Here is a 26,247-nt window from a genome sequence, read left to right on the forward strand (position 1 = left end):
AAATTTGTAACAATGTCACAAAAGATAAAAGAAATCACACTAAGAATAATTTAAAACAATATTCAATACATTGAAGTATTATAAAAATCAAATAAATAGTAAATTCGGGAAAAGTTTTAAAAATGCTATCTTACGTATTATGGTTCCATTAAAATATCCCGAATTTTATTTTTAATTCATAAAATAAAATAAGGACTGATTTAGGAACTTAAATAACAAAATACCTGATAACATACGCGCGCGCGCACACACACACACACACACAAAGGGGAGGGGGGAGGAGAGGGAATGGAAAAAATTGACTTTAAACACGGAAGCATATACTTTAAATTTCACAGGTATCTCCAAATTTTTCGTTTAAAATTATTCAAAAATTAAAGTGTGGAATATTCAGTCTTTAATCTAGAAATTTTAATTAACAAAATAAGATTTTCTACCAAGAATAAAAATGTACATATATATGCGTCTATCAATCTATTTAAAATATCGGCCATTGGACGTAGAGATGCTAAATTTAACACACGTACATATTTGGAAGAAAGAAATATGCAATTCAGTGCATTTAAAAATATTAAAACAAAAAAATAATGTTATCTCCAATGTAAATTATCTTAAAATTAAAAAAAAAACAACATTCATTTTATTGGTTTATCAGTCTGCGTATTTTTATTCTGTAAAAAGAATACAGATCTTAGATAGCATGTATGTTTTATAGACAAGATCTTCCGTTTATATTTGCGTATGAAAAGATAAAGTTTTCATATAAACGAGAATACTAGATTTTTAAATATAAGATAAGATGTATTTTTATAACTATATCAGGCTTGTTAAGTTATTTATTTCATGTGTATATGAATTATTTATTTGATTACCAGATTTATCAAAAGCTTTGAAAAGATTTAATTTCAAATAATAGCAAATTTATCAACTGTTAAATTCTCTTATTGACTTGTGTGTTATTAATTAGCTGAAATGCACATTTAAATAATCCACTTATCTTAAAACAATTGGAATCGCTTGTTATGGTAATAGTTAAGTTCAGGTGTTTCTGTTTCAGATTTTCTTTTAAACTTTATTGATTTTCATTTGAGAACTATATTTAGCATACTTTGACTGTGAATGAATAATGCAGAGAATTGATATGATTTGCAAGTAAAAACTAATTTTTACTGTGAGTTTTTAGAAAGTTATCACGGAAAAAAGTCAATATTTCTCTTAATTTTTGATTAATTAAAATTCTAATTAAAAATTCAAAAAATCATTTTCCTACCATCCCAAGTATATATTTGCCAAATTTGATAGGCAGACGACCTGGTATGTACAGAGCCAGTATATACACATAGAGACAAAAGTTTTTTCCTTGTGTTTAAGTATCAAAATTTAGTTAAAATATCAATACATTTTCTCGCCAAATACTTTTGCCAACAGAAAACATGTGTTTTAGCAAACCTAGACTAATCACTCTCTACCCCCTTTTTTTCAAAGAGCTACGCATGATTTATTGGCCTTTTATGATCCGTAAGCAAATGGCTGTACGCATTTGTCCCACTACCGTTTTTTTCAGGTATCAATTAATTAATCCAGTAACTTCTATTTGGTCGCCAAATCCTTCACCATGTCGCCAAACCCTGAGATTACTGACGCGACACTCGATCATAAATAATATAAGATATAGATAAATAATAAAAAGTACCTAAAACGAAAAAAAAATTGTTGGCCTAAGTAGGAATTGATTTATATATTTATATATAGATATTACTTGTTTAGGACTTACATCGGATTTGTGAGGTATTCTTCAAGATTCTCCTTAGCATTTTCCAAACGATTTGGATTGAACGTTCCCAGAAACCACCCACCAGCAAGCTGTGGATGAATTGAACTTCCACGTAATTCTTCTATTAGCTGCTTCACCTTCAATCATATTCCAATCAATAGCTTTAAAAAGATTACTATCTCCTCTGAAGTTCGTGCGACTATCGCTGTAAATTACTTGAGGATGTCCACGCCTGTCAACAAATCTTTGTAAAGTTATAATTAAGCAATTCGTAGACGGAGAAGTTATCAATTCCAGATGAAAAGCTCTAAATACAACACAGGTATGCAAAACAAACCACGCCTTTGTTCCATCTTTAAGAATAAGAGGGCCTGCTAAGTCTACTCTTACGGCTTCAAAAATTGACGCCTCTCTAATTCTGTTCTCCGGGAGTGATACAGAAATAGTCCTCATTTCTTCCACGCTGTGTCCTACGAACAATGCATCTAGAAATAGCTGATCTTACTGTTTTTCTTCCATTTATTATTGGTTAAAAGTGGATGAAGTCCAACATGTTGTAAATCAAATGATGTTCTAGGATGAATAGTTTAACTCATTTATATGTACTTGGCAATAAAATTGGATACTTAAAATTTTCTAAATCTTTCCTCTCTCTCAGTTTTGTCTACTCACTAAATTCCTGTTTCATCTTTAAACACACTGATGGGCATTAACTTAAAACAAAACTTATGAGTACTATGGGCTCCGATTTCTGGAATCAAGAAAGAAAAAAAAATCCAACTGTTATTTCCAGGCAATCTTGTAATAATTCTGAAGTTAATACTTCTTTTTTATGGGTATAAAAAAGTCAATAATACGCAGAATATAAAATTGATAATAATGAATTATATTTATATAGGATTTCTATTTCATAAAATAATTAATAAAAAGATAAGTTAAAAATGCAATACTGCTTCCTCTAATTTTTTTCGTTCTTCTTACAGTACTTTATTCATATAATAATTTTTTTTGAAACTTTCATTTCTTTTGCCAATATTGACGTTAGTTTTACACCGCAGTTTGAACTCAATAGGAAGAGAAAATATTGAGTTTTATAAAAAAGTAAGTTATATAAAAATTGGACGCAGTGAGTCAGTCATATAGGAAAAAATTGTTCAAGAGAACTTAAGAAATAAACCGCTAACTGACTCCTACTAGGTATTTAAAATATATTATAAATTATCGATATGATTAAAAATTATCATATCAATAATTATTAATATAGAAAAATTTATTTTTTTAAAATATATTTTTAATTGTGTCAGTAATTAATTGACCAATTATTTGGAATTTTTTATTACAGGAAACTTAATATGCACATTACTTAATTTTTATTATTCATTTTTACTAATATTCTTTTCTAATAATATCATTACTAAATGGAACTTTATACACAAGAACCGCTTCACATCTAACACATTAACAGATTCGCACAGAAGAAATGATCGGAGCTGCCACTCAGTTTGTTTTGTTTACTAGTTGTCGACGTTATACATATTGTTGGAATTTTGAAATTCAAAGATCGCTAAGTTTTTGTTGCTTTTAAGATTACGGTGTATTTTGCATCTTACTCTCATGTTTAGAGAAGTTTTTATTTTTTGTTTCTCCTCCTATTTCTACTCTGCTTAAATCAATTTGTCCGAGGTAAGATTGTTCCTTTATATTTTCTGGATTCTTTTTTCATTGCAAGCTGAGTTACACATTGGTATCAGTGCAAGACTTTAGTGATGAGTCCTTTCAACTGAATTCTGAATCTTTCCCCTTCAACAAGATGCCTCAAATAACTGATATTTATTTTTTGAATGAAAAACTTGCCAAGGACCTTGTGCTAAATTTAGGTCAGAAACATTACGAGGAAATTAACGTTATTTTTTCTAATGCGAATGCTCCTTCTCAAATACCGCACACAAACCCTATTCTGATGCAAAATTTCATAAAGCAAAATATCGACAGGCACTCAAATATCACGAACATGAGATTTTCCCGGCAAGGGAAACTAATTTTTATTACAAAGGATCCGGGATCCGCAAAACAACTTCTCAGCTTAGAACAGATTAGCGATACTAAGGTTACTTCAAACGTTATTTGGGAAGGCGTTACTTCTAGATTTCTGCTTATTGATATCGCACACCTAGATCTAAAGGGAGCTAACTCAAAAATCTTAATTTTTGAGTTATGCACACCATCAAATTTCTTATTTCAATACCTACCGACTAATAAAAGATATTTAAAAATAATCTTCACTATTCGACGCTAGATAGCGACAAATGCCCCTTTTGTTGAACTAGCCAGCCTCGCTTTCTCTCCACCGCAACAGGACATCTCTACTTGCAATCAGTATTACAAGCGGAGCGCACTTTCCTGTCGTAAACAAATTGTAGTTATTTTGATTTGTACCCGTGTTGTCGAAATTTGAAGCAGTATTTTTTTGAGTTCTCGCCATTTTGATGGTTTGTGCTGAGTAAATTAATGCAACATTCTGTGTTGAACCAGTATTTCTGGCAGGGTGAGTAAAGTTTTTATTTTTATTTAGAATTCTTGCCGTATTGTTGAAACATTTTTGAATTTATAGTTGAGTCTGTTTTGTTGAGTCATTTTTGAAACTCCTATATTTCTTTAAAAAACAAGTTAAATTTACCTTTTTGGCTATTGGCGATTGAAGTCTTTTCATCTGAATATAATTTTATTTTCATTCTAGCAATTACACAGTTTGTTCCTTTTTTACTGATTAATTTTTGAGTTAGATCTCTTTAGATGAGCTCCAAGTCTAATTTTACAACATCGCTAATGAGATCGAAAACGTTATATTGATGGCTTTTTAAATTTATTTGACGCACAGGATCCTACAATTTAGTGAAATAAACATTTTCTATTTCAGACAAACACTGAAAAGTGGATGGTTTTTAATAAATATAGTATTAGAAAAGGAAAAAAGGCAATATCACTCCTATCATATTTACTCAACATGCAACTCTGGAAGATGACTTGAAGATGTCATCAAGTAGTGATGAAGTCTCATCTATAGAAACTCATGCCGCTTCATCCGTGGTTGATAACTCTATTCCGAGCACGTTTAAACAACAAAAGGCTGGTGAATCAAACTACTTTATTTCACCAATCCGAAGCGATGAAAGTGATATTGAAGACTCCGATGAAGATCCTTATTTCCGATTGATTCACAAAAGTAAGACCCCATCCGATGTCGTACTTTCTATTGCATCGTTGACGTCGTCCAGCACTAGCAGTAGCAGCTCGAATTCATCGAAATCTAATAGTTCGTTGGACACTGAAGATGATAGTGAGCAAGTAGACCCTCAAAATGTTACGGTTGCTGGAACTAATTCCCAAAAGCCCAAGGAGAGAGAAGAAAGGAGTAGAAAGAGAATACGTAAACCAGCGAAGTGGAAATCGAAAGTTGCAAAAGTGCTAAGAGATTCTCGCAAAGCCTACCAGTCTTTCTCGATATCGAAGAAACAAGTGCCACAGAGAAAAGTTGGACCGCCCTGTGGAGAAAAATGTCGGCTAAAATGCAAAGATAAGATCGATGAAATGGGACAACAGCTATTTGATGCATTTTGGGGACTCGGCAATCTTGAAAAACAGAGATAATTTGTAGTACGAGACTAGCAACAAATAAAACCTAAATATCGATACTCAAGCACACAAGATTTTAGAGCACTTAACACCGCCTTTTATTTTGAAGTTAATGGATCCAAAATTAGAGTATGCAAGCCCTTTTTCAAATCCACTCTTGACTTGAGCTATAAAGCGATAAAAACAGCACTTTCCAAGAAAACGGAATCAGGAGCTATTCAAGCCGATTTGAGAGGCAAACACGTCAAATTATTGACTCACAAATTAAACAGAGCGTTATAGATTTTATAATTTCTATTCCAAGGATTGAATCCCACTACTTGAGAGCTCAAACAACAAGAGAATTTATTTCAAGTGACAAATAATTGCCCGATATCTGCAGAGATTATAAAAAAATATCTACTTAAAGTTAAAAATCAAGATTATCTTAATAGATTATTGTCATGCCCATAGTACACAACGATACTCAAAACTTTATTCAAATAAGTACAAAAACAGTTTTATAGCTATGATTGGTTGACCTCAGAATTCTGAGTGTTTTTGAGTTTTAACAGAGTCCTGAGTATCGTTCTGTAATAATGACATTATTAAAATCTAATACTAAGAATTAACAGAGAAAGGTCATACTTAAATAAAAATCAAATGTGATTTTTTATGTGCATTTAAAATTGTTTTTTATAGAACGTCAGGTTCCTATATTTTTTATGTTGCGTTAAAATTTATAAGAAACTTTTATTTCTTAGTATTACTTTTATAATTAAATGGGACATAAGAGACTGTCATTAATTAATTTTTATAGTATTATTAATAACAAATATTGATTGATTTCAGTATTTCTAGTGTTTTCTTGCTAATTTATCTTCCAATATACCCCTACTGCTGGTCCACAGACCACTCTATGAATTGGACTAATTATAAATAATACAAAATGTTATTACATTTTAAATTTATGTTGCCTTTACAAAAGAAAGCCAACTAAAAACTAAATTCACCAACAAGGGCTCAACTAAAAATAATGAAACAAATATACGTACATTATAAAGCAATAGGGAAATAACTATAAAAATCTAATTTTCAGCCCCAAAACATGATTAAAACACAATATCTTTCTTTTAGCTGCATATATAAAGCATAAATCAATACAGAAAACTCCTGCAGTGCACAGGGACACAGTAATCAGTTTTTCGTCTTTTCTGAAAAAAGTGCTTTTTTGAGTTAATACCTGTTTAGATCTAGGTGTGCGATATGCCCATATAAGTTCCGCTCAAAGAAGTTGCAGACGAACTGCGAAAGTTTAATGAGATTGAAATCAGAGACATGAGACGTTTTGTCAAACAAAATTCGATTCAGCAAACTTCTCCAATTCTCGTAACAATTCTGGGTACTTCCCTTCCAGATTCAGTTAAACTTTGGCTTACAATCCAGAAAACTCGACCTTTTTTCGATCGGCCTAGACAGTGTTCAAAATGTTACAGTTTCCTACACTCTTCTAGGATATGTTCGAAAGACCAAGTTTGCCAATTATGTGGAATTATGTCTGAAATTGTCAAAAACCCAATTAAATGCATTGATTGTCAAGGTTCTCATGCAACAACATCTAAAGCATGTCCCTTGTACGCCAAAGAACAACAAATTTTGGATCTAAAATGTCGTAACTACCTCACTACGGGGGAAGCACGACGCATATTTAATGCATCATCATTTAATACAACTTATGCGACTGTTACTAGATCTAACACGAAATCCATAGATTTTGAAAAATCTTTAAACGACAAAATGGAATCCATCATTCAAAACATCAATAAAAAAAATGGAGCAACACTTCAATACACGTTTGGAAATATTTCAAAAGACGATCGAGTCTATGGTGCAACAGTTAATTCATGTGATCGACAAAGGTGAAAAAATTAAATCTCCATCCAGGAAGAAAAAAGTTTTACTTTATGCTTCGAAGAATTTTGCTAGTTAACCCACGTAATGGGATGCTGGAGGCCCTGCTGAGACTTCGGATTAATAATTTTTTTTTGCGCTATGTTTTCTTTTTGTGTTTTCTGTTCTTTTACTGCTTGTTATTTGTTTCTCTTTTTTGCAAAGCGCTGCTTCAGTTTTATCTTTCGCAAATGCTTGGGTTTTGTGTGTGTGTGTGTGTGTGTCACCCCGTTGTTTGGTTGACCTCTTGCATAATTTACAGATTGTTTTTTTTCTTTTCTGTTGGTTAAATCTATCAGGATGCGTTTTGCTCTGTGGAATTGCAGTAGTATTAGGAATAAATAAATCCGGCTTGGTATCCCACCCCCCTTCTCAATTTCAGATTTCTGAATTTTTCAAGAAACTTTTCTTTATGCAGAAGAAGATTTTCGTTTCTATAAAAAAAGGTTTTTTAGATCTCACAGGGAAAACAGACTGGGAGGGGGCCTTTTAATTGGAATCCCTGAACATTTGTCGGTATACATATGTTATCCCTTCCGAGGTTCCTTCAAAATTCGGACGCGGAAATCCTCACCGTTAAATTCATTCCAACTTCTCTAAATTTTTGTATAGTTAACATTTATAATCCTACAGGTTTTGACATTGAAATTTTCGGAAACTTTTTTAACTGGCTTTCCGAACCAACGTTCATCTTTGGCGACTTTAATTTACATCATCCTTTTTGGGGCTCAATAACTTCTTCCAGACTCGGCAACAATTTTGTCGATCGGTTAACGGATTCAAATTTTGCCACTTTAAATACATTACTCCTGCAGGTAACCAATCGCTTCTGGATCTTTCCCTTTGTTCCAAATCACTCTTCTGTAGCTCAGATTGTTCTGTTGCTGAATCATCTTTTGATAGCGACTATTTCCTCATAATTTCCACCTGCAAAGTTTTACACAACAAACAAAGGTTCCTCACAGAAATTACATGACAATATATTCTATTTCAATCGAAACACATTTTTGAAGATACATAACCTAAACTCAGTCTCATCAAACATTTCAAAAATCATATCCAATAATACTAGAAAAATACCTTTGAATAATAAACAATACCGAGCCTGGTGGGATGAAACCTGTCACAAACTTTATAACCTTAAAATCATATATCGGAAGAAAGCATTAAGATGCATATCAACTAAATTTTGGATTCTTCACAAAAAATTCGCACGCAGATTCAAATTTTATGGTAAACAAGCAAAACAAAAATTTTGGGATAAATTATGCAATAGCGCAAGAAATCCTCGTTTATTTTATTCTATCCTGAGAAAACTGAATCAGCAATATGAAGATAATAAGCCCTTCAACACTATTTCTGTAAACAATTCTTTTATCACAAACCCATTCGTGAAAAGTAAAATGTTCGCATAATTCTGTGCCAACAATTCCAGTTCTCACGAACCATTACTAATCTAGATTATGGACAATCAGGAAAGCGAATGAAATGGAGCAATACAAATCGAAGAATTACAATTCACAATTAAAAAATTCAAAACCACAACCCCAGTTCCAGACCATATTCCCGCATCCTTTTTCAAAAAACTGTCAAAAACATCCTTCAATTATTTTAACACAACATATGTTCCCAAAACATGCACTTATTATTAAAGTTCCAAAACCAAATAAATATAAGCTCCAGATAACATCATATAGGCCAACAGCTCTAACATCTGTTTTTTTTTCAAAATCTTTGAACGTATCTTATGCAAGAGAATTACCGATTTTCTTACAAAGAAAAAAAAAACTTCATCCAAAACAATTTTGTTTTTTACCATACAAGGACAATAGGTCAGCCACATACTCATTATATTACAGCAGTTCAAATGCAAAGAGAGAGTAAAAAACATTTCATTGGTATTTGTCTCGACATCGCAAAAGCTTATGTTTCGTTGTATATTGACGGATTGATAAATAAATGCTAGAAATTGGGCATCTGCAAGAAGATATGCGCTTGGTTGCATCAATTCCTTTTTCACCGTACGTTCCAAGTGCGATGGAGACAAACACTCTCCGACATAAGAATTAAAAACAAAAGATTAGCACAAGGTAGTGTCCTCTCGCCAATCTTATGGGCAACTTTTATATCGGATTTTTTTGAAACTCTTGAAAAGGAAGTTGATTGTTTGATTTTTGCGGATGACATATTTATTTTTTGCTCGTACCAGTCTATTGAATATATTACTAAGAAATTACAAAAAACAATGGAAAATGTTCATCAATGGTGTATGTATTGGAAACTTTCAGTTAATGCAGGGAAAAGTTACATAACCGCTCTTTCAAACAAAATTAATTTTACCCACTCAAATATCTGGCTAGCAGGAACGAACATCCAATGTGAAAAACTCAATTACATTCCGCGGAATTCCTTTTTCAAAAAGAAATGAAAAAGGATCAATCTTCAATAAAATTAAAAATAAAACTTTAAAAAAATCAATGCATTAACCCTCTAAGGGTTCCACACGTATTTCCACGTAGCCCCATAGATGTCTTTAAAGTGCACTGCACGCATTTTAACGTAGGGTAACGAACGATGCAAATTCGTTTTGCACTGAAAATCACGTAGGGGTGTTACTGCACCGCAGATGGTGTCGACGTATTTTAACGTATTTCTTTCCCCCTACCAGTTTCGACATCTTGATGAATCGGAGAGGAGACAACACAATGAAGTTTTACGGCCATTTAAGGAAGTCACAGGATCTGAGAGCCCGAAGATTCCTTTAGGCATAGGGCATTGTGATGGTGCCGGCGTTATCGAGGAATGAGGGGTGAAAAAGGAAAGGGCTCGCCCAAGAAAAGAGGAACAGGAATTTTTCCACAATTGTGTCTCCCATAATGGCTCTATGTGGACTTAAATTTAAATTGCATTTTGTTTCAATAGTTTTTGTTTGATATCGATAGGGATAGGATTTCTTTGATCTAAGCGTTGCCTCAAAGTTCCATTGAGTTATTTTTTTCTTAATGCAGTTTTATGCTTACTTGTGATTAAACATCACATTGAAGTACTAGCAACTCGAAAGGGATATATTTGAAAAATTGCCATCAATATATAGTTAAAATATTAAATATATTTTTCATTCTTAGTTCAACTGTTATTATGATTCAAATTTATATTTTTATGCTAATCTATACCTCCAATTATTTTTCACGAAGTAAACAGATGCAAATTAATTTTGCATTTTTAAGCAGTCTAAATTTCACAGAATATAATAAAATATATTATTATATTGTTTCTCTTATCTTGTAAAAATTTGGAATAATGTGTCGTTTTTTATAATGCGACTCCTTTTCAAAGTTTTTTTTAAAGAACTGAATAGAATAATTTCATTCAAATTCATAAAAGAAACAAAAACATTTTTTTAAGAATTATGTCTATTCAGAAAATTATTAATATTTAGTCTTAATATACCTTGATGTAGATGAAAGCAAATAAAATAAATTTAATTCAGAGTTTGATTTATTTTGTTAGGAATATTAAGAAACGAATCGCATTGTAAAAGTCTTAACATTGTAAACTATCTGAAGATATTTTTTCAACAGTTTATCAAAGAAGATATTTCTTAGATAAAATTATAGATCTCTAAAACATTTCTAAAAAAATAAGTAGGTAGTTCAAAAATTCTGTTCTTATTTTACAGGTCTTTGAAGCAGTATTTTTTTTTTTTTTTTTTTTTTTTGTAGATAAGTTAATGAGCATTCTTCAATATAGAATAAAATCTGAGTGGATAAATGAGATAACTTTTGGTGAATCTTGTGCTAAGTACAGAATGAGTTTTAACTATACGTTTTTAAGGATGTTCTAATACAAAATGGTGCAGATAAATTCCTGAATGGTGCATGGATAATAAATTATTTTTGAATATTCAAAAGCTTAGCATTCATAGTTATGCCTTGAAATCACAACCTCCTATTTTCTCCTATCAAATAAATGACTTTGCATTACTTTATTCAGATTTTGTTACTGATGCTGGTGTTACTTATGGAAGAAAACTTCATAAACTGCACACTAATGCAGGATCAACCTTAAAGGTTGTTGGGCCCAAACAGGAAAACAATTATTATTATTATTATTATTAAAAGCAATCCAAGGTTTACAATCAAGGTAAAGATCAATAGTAGCATCAGCATTCTTACTTTTTCCTATTCATCTGCTTATGCAGTGTAGCGCTATCCATATTTCTTAGCACATTTTGAATAGAATCAAGTATGAATTTGGTGCGTCTTCCTATCCTTTCAGACTGGAGCAAAAATTTGACACATTCGCAATAACGATATCAAACCAACTTACCAAACTTCATTTATCTATTTTGTATGTGTGCGTGTGATTTCAAATAATTATTTAAACACTCATGTGTAATAAATCCTTTGTCAGAATACATTTAAAAAAATTAATACAAATCTACATTTTGATAAAATTGCATGATACATTTAATTTATCTCGATGCTTCCGTTTTGGGATATCATGTACATGCATACATGACTTTTACATACAGATTTCTCATCAGTCAGTTTATCTAATATTTGAAGATAAGATTACATATAAATTAATTACAATTAATTATAGAAAGGTTGCTATATGTTGATTTACGATAAAGAAAGAAATCGTTTCTCAAATTCTTTGACTGGAATGATTCCTAGTGAATGCTCAGCCTTTTTAACCCAAGCTATTGAATGGGGAGGTTAAAAAAAAGTTAATAAAGTGTTTTAAAGGGTTGAAAAAAGGGATTAAGCCATATCCAGTATGCTATATTAAACTGAAATTTGAGAAACAATTGTTTATTTTTTAAACCAATTATATAAATAATATTGTCAATCATATATTAATTTTCTTTTTATATGAAGGCTAATGACTATTGATATATCATCAATGATCACCTATCATATATATATATATATATATATATATATATATATATATATATATATATATATATATATATATATATATGATAATATCTTCTCAGTATATTCAGTTGATACGTCTATGGCGGAATTACTTCTAAAACCTTTTGGTATTCTACTTGTCCCAGTCACTCGACCAAATCTGTCAATTTATATTTCATATTAAAACCATTGGCCATTAGATATATCATCAATGATCGTCTGCTCTATATAATTTTTCAATTTCGAAAGAAGAAAAAAACGCCTTTTTTTAATGTATTTTCATTTTGAAATAAATGAATTCTTTCTTTCCCCTATTTGGCTACATGATTCATCAACAATTCAATTAAGTTCATTAATTTTTTCTACCGCTTGGAGATATATTTGATAAATTATAAAAATAAAGTATCAAGCGTTGTGGATGGGTACAATTTGTTTCAAACATTTTTTTTGTAACCATGTTTCTCTGCGCGCTGGGGAACGTGAATACAGAATTTCTGCGAAACATGCGAATAACTTTGTATAATGAATTTTACGAAAACCAGTTCTGTGATACTTGAAGTTTATAAATATTTTACTGAAGCAGATATGTATTGTAATGCTTAAAACTAGTTAAATGAATATTATAATTCGGTATAACTATACTGCATAACATTTTAATTATTCTAATAATTTATATATTAAAAATTTTCTGTTCTTTATATAATATATATTATAAAGTGACAAAAGAAAGCGACAGGAATTTGAGGTTGAAGTTTTGAGGTTGAAATGGATTTCTCTTGATGATTCCTCTATGAGCTTATACTGCGGCCATGAATTTATACTTTTGTTCCTTTTGCTTGGCTCCTTTTTAGTATTGGTTTCTATATATGTTCCTCTTAAAAAAATTTAAATTACTGAATTTGTGCATTTTAGTAATGCGTTTATTATTCTTGTTGTCACGTGAAGTATTTCCTTTTAAAATATTTTCATTCTATTATTTTTTTTAATGGATTTTGTCGTTGAATTCTGTTCATAATTGTCCTTATTGTGAGGATATAGAAACAACACAACAATAAGCAACACATTGAAAATATTTAAAAAGTATATCAACTTTTTTTTATTGAAATGGCTGTTATTTAATTATATAAAGTTTTTATAAAGTAAAATGCGTTTTCCTGTATTAAATCCAACATCCTACCCAACTGTGAAAAAGATTTCAATTTTTGGTTAGTTCTTTTGGAAGTTATCAAGAAGTACAGTAAGTAAAATGTTCTGTTGAGTAAAATGTTGAGTTGAGTAAAATGTTCGGTCTGTAGAAAAACGGCGGCCCAAACTCATAGCGACAAGGGTGGCATTTGAATCCGTATAGTGTGAGACGAGCCTTAGGGCCACGCGGATGGTTAATCGCGAGATGGTCTTTCTGCTTTAAAGGGGGGGGGGGATCCATAAATCAATGGAATAGCTTACAAATTAGAAAGTAACTGCTTTATAAAGGCTTTTTTTTATCAAGATTTAATTTGATAAGTTTGTGAAATGAAGTCAATAGATGTAATCGTTTAAACACTATTATTAATTTTCGACAAAAAATATGATTAAAAACTAAAATCAACTTTTGATAATAATATGACGTGATGTTCTAAGACTGAGCATATTTTGTAAGTATCAAATTTCGAGAATCTGTGAATTATTCTTTTCAATAACGAAATACAAAGAGTGATTATTTAGTTATGGTAAAAGATAACTTCATACTTAATGAACTAAGGTATGCGATTAATATATTCCTTCTAATATTGAATGTGTTTATTTACTAAATGCGATCTTCAGATTTATTTTGAATTGCTCTGAATAATCATATCATAAATCACCATAGCACTCATGACATAAATCATCATAAAACAGATTTCAAAACAAACATCATAATATTGATTTATTTAGAGGAAAGAACAGGAGATGTAAATGTTATTTATGATTTTCAGGTATGTTAATTGTTGTAATATAATTTAGAATACGGTTTATTAAGTTATAATCAAAATAAGAAGTGTTTACGTCCTACGCGCAACTACTAAACCTTTTTTTATTAATTAAAAAAAAGAAAGAAAAGAAAAAACTTTTTTTTTGTGTATTTCATAACCGATTCAATGCTAATGTCAATGATTCTGGATACAACAAGGCTACTTTCATAAATGAAAGTAATTGCTTACACCGGTAATTACTTCTAAATAAGGAATCAGTTACCTATTACGCTGGTTTTCGAGAGATTTCAAACTATGCTCTCAAATATTTGTAAAATTTATACATCCCAATTTCACTGAAATACGAATATCACTATTTCTTCACTAAATCCATTTACTTATATAGTTTGATATTTTTACTATGTCTATGGAGGTAATCAACAAAAGTAAAAACTTCTCTAGTAAGCAATTAAAACTTCCAAACTTTGTTTCAAATACAGTTCTAAGACACAAAATTTCTTAATTCATTTGTGGAATTGTTGCGGTTCCTACCAAAGCAAGACGCTTATTCTTTTATTGAATCCATCGTCATGAATTATTGTTAAAAAAAATGTTTTCGGTGATTGTTATCTTCACTCCTAGCGATCATTAGAAAGAGAAAGAAAATGGAATGTTGCAAAGATACGTTAATGCAACATATGCTTTACAAGTTTAATTTTACATATTTAAATCATCAATTACTTTTCCACAGTAAATTTTATAAAAATATGTAAGCACAATTGAAACTTTTGTCATTTAATTTTTTTGATAAAACTAGCAGAAATAGCAATGAATAAATAGTGTTTTCTTTTTTAGAATGTACGAACATTAGAAAATTATTACGTCCATTGTATTTTTTTAAAGAACATCATAAATGTATCGAAATTTACGAGGAATGAAATACTCCTGTATAATATTTTAAAAGAATCATTTGTTTGTTCCTTTGAATATTTTTGAAGATAGCAATTTCTTTGAATATGCACACAAAATAGTGAAAAAGGATGGGAAAAAAAATAGCAAAAAAAAGTCGATAATTTTAATAAATTTCTAAAACATTTTAAAATCAATAGAACAGTCTATAATTTCAAAAATAAATTTTAAATAAGGTCATTTAATCTGCATTTACCCTGATATATTTGATGAGGTTTTAATTGAAATTTTCATTATTTTGAAACATTTAAAAGCGAATATGCCATTATTTTTCATAAAAAAAAAATGATTAAAAAAAGTATTGAACTTTAAAAAAATTGATGCGATATATTTTAGAGCCTGGGTCATTAATACATAAGTAGAAAATCATATGGCTCTAGATTTGTATATTTTTTAAGCTACTCAATCAATTTGCTGATTTGCATATTTTATTATAATAGAACTTAATGCTATTTTAATGATAAATCGGTTATATATTGTTATTTATACACATCTGATTGACATAACTATTTGTGATTAGTCCTAATTTTAGACAAATGCTATTCAAATATTGATTACTCAGTAAAAAATATTACAATGATTTATTTGAAAGAATAATAAAGGAATATGAATGGAATTTGAATAATCATTAATTACTTATTTTATATATATATATATATATATATATATATATATATAGTGAGACCGACGAGAGTTTCTGTGCTTAAAATACCTAGCAAAAATTAAAGAGAAAACCCTTCTGTTTATATTTGCTCTGTACAACTTTTTACAGAGCGATATTATCTACTATCAGGGTTAAAAAGCAACAAAACTGGATCCCCATACACTATTCCTAGAAACCATCTGACTTTTCTAGCCATAAACGAAAGCTATAAGATCTGACATGAATGAGCGGTAATTTGCGTATACCCCAGGGTGTGTGGACCACCCGTGAAGAAGAAGAGGGGAAAGAAAAAAGTGCTCGCGCTTGCTGTACATTTCTTTAGGAAAACCGAAACGATTGTGAGAGAGAATACTAGTCAAGTTTAGTTCCCTTTTTAGAGGTTTCAGACGTAGAATGAAAACGCTCAGAGGGTTAAAGGATTTTGCATATAAACATTATGGCCCAAGAACAAAAGATTTAATCACACTCACAGACAATAGCATTTGCGGCTTATTTTTTTACGCCAGTAAAATTATCAACAAATTTGCAGTAACTCACATGAAAGCATGTAATATTATTCAAACCAAAGCACTTCGCATTGCACTTGGTGTTCCACAGTGGACACCAAATAAAACTCTCTTTTACATCTCCAATAAGGAAATTCTCAGTGAAAAAAATGAAACGTTTATCCTTACAATTTCTCATTAAGCAGATTTCTATCAGTTTCTTCTCCGCCATCTACAAATTAGATTTAGAACATTTCAATCTTGCTGGTATTCAACAGGGCAAAATTTTTTTGGATAAAATTTTTTCTGATCTAAACATTAATTGGAATCGCATTATTTTTGATCAACATTTTTTACAACTTTCAAGAGAAAATTGCAGTATTATTAATTCAAAATACCCTTTACAAAACAAATCTTTCCCACACTCAGCTATTAATGGCAGTTTTTAAGAAACGCTACAAAAGGACTTCAAACAATGTTTCATAATCGTAACTGATGCACCTAAATCGCAAAACTTAACTTCAATCGCCGGCATTTCGTATCTGTCTCAATTTGCTTTTTTAACCTACTACATCAACTCAATATTTACAGCTGAAGCTCTTGCAATTTGCAAGGCTCTGGATTATCTTTCCGTTCCTAAGAAAACTTTCCCTCTTCTTACAGATAGTCTTTCAGTTCTTAGAGCACTTCAAATATTTTCCTATAAATCCCCATCCATCATTCATAAAATTGTGAAAAAATCTCAGATTAATCAACAAATTACTTTTCTATGGATCCCGGGGCATTCGACAGTATTAAGGAGTGAAAAAGCGGACTTGATCGCAAAATCAGTAACAGAAGTCAGCCCATGCATTGAATGGATCGCATTGGAAGACATCACCTGACGTATCAAACAAATCTCAAAAAGAAAAACAACAGACAGCTATAGACAGAGCAAATAGTATTTTATGAAATTCTTGGAGAAATTCCAGACATAAAAAATATTGGTAAATGGACAAGAAATAGAAGAGAAGACATCATTTGCGCTAGAATTTCTACCAAAACACTAATTACATCTGGCCTTCTACATCGTTTTAACCTGTCGAATCTACCAAATTGCGAAACATGACACTCTAGAGATGCATAATCCACGATTTTTTGAATAACAAGTAATATTGCTATTGTTATTTTTAAATATGCGTTCCAAATATCTGTTATTTCAATCATATTATTAATTAAAAATTATTACTTAATATTAAATATAAAATGTATTAATTGTAATTAATACTTAATTTACTAATTTAATTAACGTGTGATTCAATTAATTTATCTGTTTCAGCTTACTTCTTAAATTTTTTTTTCTCAAAACTATTTATTTAATTTATTTATTAGAGTGAACCATTTTCTGGAAAATATGAGTTAAAAATATATGTCATTTCTTTAAAATGTCTACTTTAGTCCTATATTCTACCAATAGATGGCGCCAGCAGTAAACAGAGTACATGTAATCAAAGTCAATCATGTCACGAGCAATTAAAAATGATCCGTATGGAATAGCGCATCATCAAATACGAATATCGGTCACTCCCGTAAAGTGGAGTGGTGACTTCGCTCTTTTCAGTGAAGCCTCGCACTTTCCGGTGAATCACCGCTCCGATAAATTTCAGTGATATGCAATTCAATGATACGAAACGATAATTCCAATAACCGGTCCGTTCACTTTTCAATCCAATCACTGATTTCTTTCGAGAGCTTCCATTGGACAGATCGTATCGTCACCGCTCCGGCAAATTTCCGTGATATCGTATCGATTGTTAGTTTCTATCGTGATCCAAAACTTGTAATCGAAATATCATCAGTAAGATCGTATAAAGGAATTGAATCACACCCCTCTTTGAAAAGGATTGATCACTTGTATTTGTGACTTTTTGATATTGGTTACGTAATAACCGCTCTGAAAATATTCGTCATCCCTAACTGGAGATATTGTTGAACGCTGTGATGATAGCCTTTGTTGCTAAAAATCTCCTAACCCACCAATCAAACAAACAAACAAAGTTGTCGACCATTTACAGAATCGGAGGTATAACCACGATTAAAAATATTTTAACATCATATATTTTTTTAATGCTGTTTACTGATTTAATAAAATCTTTTTGTGGATTTCTTATATTTTGATGTATATTCATGCAAAATTTGATATTAGTATTGTTGTTAAACAATTCAGATTAATTTTGTTTTTGTTTCCCCAGTTTTTCCATAACTGTTTGATTTTTGAAATGAAAAATTCAAAAAAATTTCGCAGTGTTTAAAACATTTGAATTATCTTGATAATTGGAAACAGCCAATTCTATTAATTATTATTAAATAATTGTGCAGGTTATTATGAATTAACTGTGCAAGAGCCAAATTTAGTACCAAAACGCGCCAACCGATGAGTGAGCTTCTTACTTTCAAGTAGTAAAAAAGTAAGTCACTTCTCACTTCAAATAGAAGATGGTTGAGTGAAACATGAACTAAGAGTGATATATGACGTACTAGAAAATAATAATTCTTTTTTTAGCAACTATTCAGTTTTTCAAGAATTTCTGATTTAGTAAGAATTGGGGAAGCACATTTCTACTAAACTTCTTTACATTTCTACATCATCTACTTTATTAGATGTGAATTATTGACTGCATTATGTGTATATAAATTTTATTAGAGAAATTACATTTGATGTACTGCACATTTGATTTCTGGAAAGTTCCCAATGTATAGAAGTTTTTTTATGAATCTTTGTTTTAATATATGTGATGTGATTAAATTTACCAACAATTTTCAGTAATAAATTAACTCTTATGATTAAAATGCAATTTACTTTGAACGTACTGGTTTTACTAGTTTACACTGAATATATCTTCTTTGTTTGCTTGTTTTTTAGCAAAAATGAAATCAGAAAAATGTGTATCAAAGTAATTGAAGTAAGATGTGATTGGAAGGAATTTTTCTCAGCTTGCTAATAGTATGTAAGTTTGTTTTTCACCCATTTCTTTTTCATATTCAGATATAACATTGAATCCTGATAGAAAATTTCCAGATGTTAATTTAGTGATATTATCAGAACCTGCTTTGAATATTTAACTATTAATATTTAAAATAAAAATAATAAAAGAAATTAAAGTGTGCTGTGTTGTTAGAAAAGCATCTTGCATGTCCACATTTCAAAATTCCAATGGGAAAGTGAAGCAGCTGTTCTTTATTTGTGAAGTTTCTCTAATTTTGCATCTCAGTTTTATATCCTTTAAAGCAGAAAAGACTTTCATATCCTCTATATTCAATTAAGAATTTAAAATTATCATAATTTTAAATTAAATTATATGAATTAAATTTAATATTTGTTACAAATATTTATATTTATTACTAATATGCCTTTCAGTTTGGGAATTTTTTATATTTAATTTAAATGATGTGATTGTTTCTGATTTGTTGCTGTTAATTGTGCAAATTCCTTGAATTCTTTAAACTTAACTGAAAACAATTAAACAATTTTTAATATTTTATTGACATAGATATAATTATATTTGTTTTAAGAACAGTAAGCATGGTAAAATTGTGTTTATTAATCAGAAATTTTATTGCATAATTATTTGATATCAATATTTAAATAATTAGCTTCCTTATCATTTTAATTTTTTTGAATAAAACTTATTAATTTTATTCATACCAAATGAAATAAAGTTTTTATTTTATTTATATAAGTTGTCAATTATTAAATCAAATATGCATAGTGCATTTCTGAATATTTTTTATATATATATATTTTTTTATAAAATATTGTTATCAAATGAAAAAGTTCCTGTTTGAATTGATAATGAACTCATTGAGACAAATATATATATCTAAATATGATTTTAATATTTTATAGGCTAAATACACATTTAAGTTCATTTTTATTTATTTATTTTGATTTTTTGCTTTCAGATGCTTTAACTTAAAGGTATCAATCAATAATATATGAAGAAAAAATTTTTATATATCATTTTAATAACATTCCAAATCGGAAACTTTTGCCATATTAGTTTTTAGAGCATTTGCAAATATTTTCTATTTCTTATCGTGTTGTTGTTTCTATTTCTAATCGTGATAGGCACAGCACATTTCATTCTATTGATCTTCTTCACCCATATCAAAATTATATGTATAAATCAGCTTTGGTTGTATTTTGTACGCCTTTTTCTTTTGTGCACAAGTATTTCAAGTATTATCTACTATTTTTTGTCGATAGATTTTTAAAAATTTGGAGGATTTCTCAATTTTATATAATTTTTTTTTTATGTTTTAGTCAGTTTCAATTAAATAGGAAAGAACAGAGCATTTTTTTTTATTTTTTTTTGCACTACTTTTTTATGTCTGAAATGTGATTTCTATGTTAAAAAAATCAAACTTTCAGTCATAAATAATCATTTTATCAAGTCACTATGAATGATTTTCAACGAAATTTACAATTAATTCCGGATTTGGGAGCATTAGCTTTTGAATGATTTTCTTTGAGTGCTGTGTATTTGCAGAATTGATTTGTAAAACACCTGCTATGCTTATGGGCTCATTAATAAGTTTTAATTTTTTGTTTGAAATTAAAATTGGTCCTTTTAAAGAACTTGAAATTAAAATGAAATTGGTATAAGTAAGAAAAGATTTTTTTAAAGCCAGTTTTTTGTAAAAGAAGTTGATTTTGTATTTGATATTACTATATGGAAAAAGTATGTGTTTCATGATTTGATGAAGTTTTGTTTTTTACATCTTGACAGACAGGTTTACTATAAGTTACTTGATGAAAATAATAATAGTACAGATATATTATTATTATTATAATTATTTTTGTTTTGTTAATTTGGCACCGCTACATTAAAATTTGATGCCGACATTGGGCTACTATTTATACTGTGTTATTACTAGTATTTGGTAATAAGTGGTGTCAGAAATTTAGCTTTACATTGACTATTTCAAGGCTTTCTTTCAACCTATACCTTGCACTTTAATATGCCTAGGCCAGAAATTTAGTGTCTAATTTAATGTATACATCCTTGACTTGTGCTCAATATTACTAGATTCATATTCAAGTTTATTAGATTTGTATCCAATGTTATTATAGTAATATAAAATAATACAATACACATGAATAAGATTATTAAATTATAGCTGAATTTTTTCTTCTACTTTAATCTAATAAAATAAGAATTTCATATTTTAGAAACATCAAATTTATCTACTCAATACTTCTTATTTATTCTTTGATATTTTTTACTGTAATATTTACTTTCTTCATGACTTTAATTTAGCATGTGAGTGTGATATAATTCACTACAAAAAAAATGACTTACCAATATGAATATTTATTTTCTTATGCTCATATTTTATTATACTGTCTTCCTGTGAATAATTCTTACAGAAAGTTTCACCTAATTTCTTTATTTGTTGCATGATTTTGATGATCCTATCTCAGCAAAGAATTATCACATTTTAATAGGCTTGTGGCATGTACTATTTTAGAAGTCTTATTTCTGTTCCTTTTATAGTGTTACACTTTTTTCTCCATTCCTATCTAAAATTTTAATTTCAGACTGGAAAAGGAAATTATTAAACTTTATATAGCTAAATATAATAATAGGTAAATAGCTTGCTGAATCAAAACCTATTCTTGATATATAAAGGATAATTAATGAAATTATTAAAATTAATTATTTTTTTGTAATATTGAATGTGTTTAATAATCTTTGAAATCCGTAAAGAATTTTACTTTACTGATTCAATATGGTGACTAAAAAAATGCTGATCTCCAAGTTTAAAGATTGATATTGTATTTTTATGATGTCAAATATATTACAGAAGAAAAAATAACCCCAATAATATTATTTTTAAAAAAACTATAAAAAATTTCATCATTGTTTAATTTTGAATTTAAATCATATGTTTAATTATTCAAAAATTATAAATAAATTATAAAATTATAAGGAAAATAATCCTATTAAAATAATGTAATGAAAAGAAATCCCAATATGCAGAGAAAGACCCCATCTTTAAACTCTGGCTAGCATGGAATATATTTTTGTAATTGTAGAAATTATTTGAAATTTATTAGAAAAATGAAAAGTGTATTCATAAAATACTGCATGAAATATTTTTTAAAAATGAATTTGGAAATGTATAGCAATGAAATTTCAGAAAAGCAATGAAATAGCAATGAAAATTGGAACCATATGTATTTTTAAAAGTAATTAATTAAAATTCATTGTTTCAAATTACCTCTCTATAATTGCATTTTCTGGACTGAGTTGTCATCAGTTCAATTCATATTTTACTGGGTATTGGAATCGGTGTGAAATGAACATTTTTATAGATAACCTTTCATAAATTGAAATTTTAAAAAAATTATTATATTTCATAATTTATTAATGCTTTTAAATTAAATATGCTTAAGGCAGAATAGGCAGGTTTGTAGACTTGTCCTCAGTGGTGTACCTACATAAAAGGTCTAGAGCAAATAATGAAATACGCCCCTTTTTTCTTTTTCAATTTTGTATTGCGGCTTTTATGTGTGTTCTCATTTTTTTTAAGACCAGAGGATGCAGAGATTGAGAGTGTAGTTGAACTTGTATAATAATATATAAAACATTTTGGAATTAATACTATTTAAGCATTACAAATGACTTTGCAATGGTCATTATATATGGACGTTCCTTGATCATAAAATGTATCATAAGAATATTTCAAAAATGTTTGATGATAATGTGCACAAGAATCTTCTTCATTCCTGTTTTAATAACTCAAATCAGGTTTCATAAAAAATATCAAACAGTTGTTGGTATGTAACTTTTAATGCATTGATGAAATACAAATACAAATGATTTCTATTTATATCATACTTTACCCTTCAGCAGAAACACCTACTTTTTGAACATTAGCACATGCACATGGTCATTTTGACCCCAAATTTTCAAGCACTTGCTGATTATCTTATCGGTTATTTGTATAAAAATAAAATATGATCAGAATATAAAAATGTTTTTCCAAGTAAATATGTTCTTATCTAAGATATCAATACAACTTTTAATAAGAAAACCCAAAATTGAACTTAGCCACTTTTTGCCATACGCTGTTGTAATCATTTCCATTTTCCGTGTGTGTGTATATATATATAGTGTGTGTGTGTGTGTGTGTGTGTGTGTGTGTGTGTATATGTATGTATGTTATGATATTTTAAACTTTAATTTCTATTTAATTAATTTCCAAGATTTTATCTTAATTTAGCCCATAATAACTCCATTCTAAAATATTCTCTTATTTCTTGATCCAATTCCACTGTCGTTACTTAATTTATTCGAGAGAAGCTATGTAAAATTGCTGAATCGGCTAAAAGCCTAACTTTCTCACACTCCGCGTGAAGGGACAAAATACCGCTGAAGAGACAAATTCATTTTTAAAACCTCCCTGTGTTTCCTCTACCTTGTCGGCGCGTGTAACGAAAATCCCTATTGAAATCTCATTATTTATTAACACTATGAGGAAATATTTTCCCTATCAATTTCTCTGGTTATATAAGACCAGGGATAAAATGTTCAAGTGCTTTTTCATCATTCCTCTCTGTGTCGGTCTGTGTTGTGTGTATGCTCATCGTTTGTACATATGCCTGCTTCTTCATAATGAAGTGAAATGACGTCACGAAATCGAAAGTCTTTTCACTGTCTTCAAAACTGCATCCTGCTTCGTGTGCGCGCGCACACACACACACACACACACAATAATGTGCACAATTATTTCATGCTCAAATTAAATATATCCATTAAAATTTATAATTAGTTGCATTTAATAGTATATCTAACACTGTAACAAATTTAAACTGCACTTATGAAACATAAAGGTATGTAGTTACACGAAAACTGAAGCATGAATTAAAATTAACACTTAATTAATTGGTCCATGACATATAAAATTGTACTTCATTATAATTTAGTAAAAAATATTTTTTACTTATAAAAAAACTGTACAATACTTCCAGGAACATTTTGAAACGTTATAAATTCCCCCTCCTTATTTTTAATAATGTCAAAGTGTTGATGATTGAGTGGAAATAAGTTTATACTCAAAAGAAATGAAGCATAGAAGTTTTTTTTGTGTGTGTGTTTGTCACTGAAGTTCTGAGATATGAAAGCTGAAACGTCTTTCGTAGCAAGCACTTGTTGTTGCTATTGCCATTAAGTGTCAGTAGAGCTGCTTTATGTAATATAAAGAAGTAAATTTCAGAATTTGTATGTATAGTAAAAATATCTTATTGCTATTTGTTATCATATCTATACCAACTTCAATCATAGTATAGTACTTTTGTTGTTTATAATTTCCATGATAGGTCCTTTTATTTTTAATGAAAATCATTTTTGGTTTTCGCCTTTCAAAACCATAAGTAGAAATTCCAAGAGATCAATCATTCAGAATGGTGTTGATCTTTTCGGATTAAAAAAGATCTCAAAGAATCAAAGTATGGTTATCTTTCTGGCTTATTTACTTCTAGTTTGGCACCACGGTTTCTTCCTGTCTTCTATTGATGCACTGAATAATAAAAACTGGGAAATTTAGTTTTATTTTGAGTATTTTCTATTCATTATTTTGCCTTGAGATGTTCATCTATTTGTATCAGTTATAAATATATTTACTAATATTCATGATTCAATTTTTAGGAACATAGTTTCGGATAATATATTTTATTTTCCAGCTATTTAAAAATCGAATCTTTTTTTTAAACATATTTGATGCTCACACTGAAAATTTTATTTTATTTATACAATCTCCAGTTATGTTCTTATTTCTTTTCACATAAATCTGAAAGAATTAAAATATCTACTGTTTGCTTTTCAGGCAATAAAGGAATTTATTGAATATGAGTTTTGTTATAATTTTTTCCTGTTTAACATATAAAATAACCATAAGCACTGAATCATAAGCTAATAACCTTAAGTTACTTATAATCCCTTATTCCCAATCAGGGAAGCCTGTTGCCAAAAGCTTTTAAACTTCTCACATTTTGCTGAGCCTGTTTTAATTTTTAAAAATCTTGTGAGTAAGGGTTCATTATAATAATTAAAAATATTCAAAATAAAAATTCAATAAAATAGAAATAAAAACTTTTTAAATACAACGAAATGAAATAAATTTTTCTTTTCAATGCAAAGAAATGATTCTTTAATTTTGTGCACCATGGCAACAGTGCCTAGGGCTCTTACCCTGCTTTGCGCATCCTAATTATATTATTTTTTTCCCTCACTGAAAACACCTACAGTTATTTCGTTTATTGACATGGCTGAAAAAGAGCCAGTCCTGCAACATTTTATTTTTAAATTTACAAGTACTTTCTGCTTTAAAAAAAAAATGTAAGTTTTAATTTATATGTCTTGACTCCAACATAGGCTTGTTTATAAAATAGTTTATTATTTTATTTTAGTCAAACGAATTATAACGTATACCCTTAATTTCCGGCCGTATGAATGGTATAAAATACTTTCCGCCATTTGCAGAACCAATTATTTTTGCCTATAATGTTGAGATTTAATTTAATTACAATTAAGCGAGTTTTTTTGAATAGATCTTTCGTATTTCCTAAATTTCGCTAATAATATATTTTTATTATCTTGGCTTTAAATTCAAATATTAATTGAAACTATTAATTCAAATATTGTATTAACCAAGATAAAACCAGCGTACTGGTTCCCCCAAAACTTTTTCACACACTTTCTTTTAAACTTATCCTGCCGGAGAACGCTTTACATGGTATTGGCGTACGATAGTTACGAAACATTTTATGGCCAGAATTTAACATTTTTACTGAATCTGACGTGTCATTTTCGGCGATTAATCTCTGACATGCGATTAAAAGCATAGAGAAATCAGATTTATGCTTTAGACGCAAATTTCCGCAATCGATTTA

The 26,247-nt window shown here is 29.3% G+C and overlaps 2 protein-coding genes across 10 annotated transcripts in view; both read left to right on the forward strand.

Annotated features, from left to right (window-relative positions):
• Positions 1-26,247, forward strand: part of LOC129956879 (uncharacterized) — a 113,362-nt gene that overhangs the window by 41,678 nt on the left and 45,437 nt on the right. The window contains exons 1-2 of one of the 9 annotated variants that reach the window (XM_056068869.1): positions 17,943-18,372; positions 19,213-19,293. The exons of 1 other annotated variant lie outside the window; for it this stretch is intronic. The gene's annotated coding sequence lies outside the window, so the exon portion shown is untranslated. 7 more of the 9 variants (XM_056068867.1, XM_056068864.1, XM_056068866.1 and 4 more) reach the window with 7 other exon arrangements.
• Positions 4,805-5,422, forward strand: LOC129956770 (uncharacterized). Its single transcript, XM_056068712.1, has one exon. The coding sequence runs from the start codon at positions 4,805-4,807 to the stop codon at positions 5,420-5,422; it is 618 nt and encodes a 205-aa protein (XP_055924687.1).

This window comes from Argiope bruennichi, chromosome 11 (assembly GCF_947563725.1).
Source record: "Argiope bruennichi chromosome 11, qqArgBrue1.1, whole genome shotgun sequence".
In the NCBI taxonomy this organism is placed as follows: domain Eukaryota; kingdom Metazoa; phylum Arthropoda; class Arachnida; order Araneae; family Araneidae; genus Argiope; species Argiope bruennichi.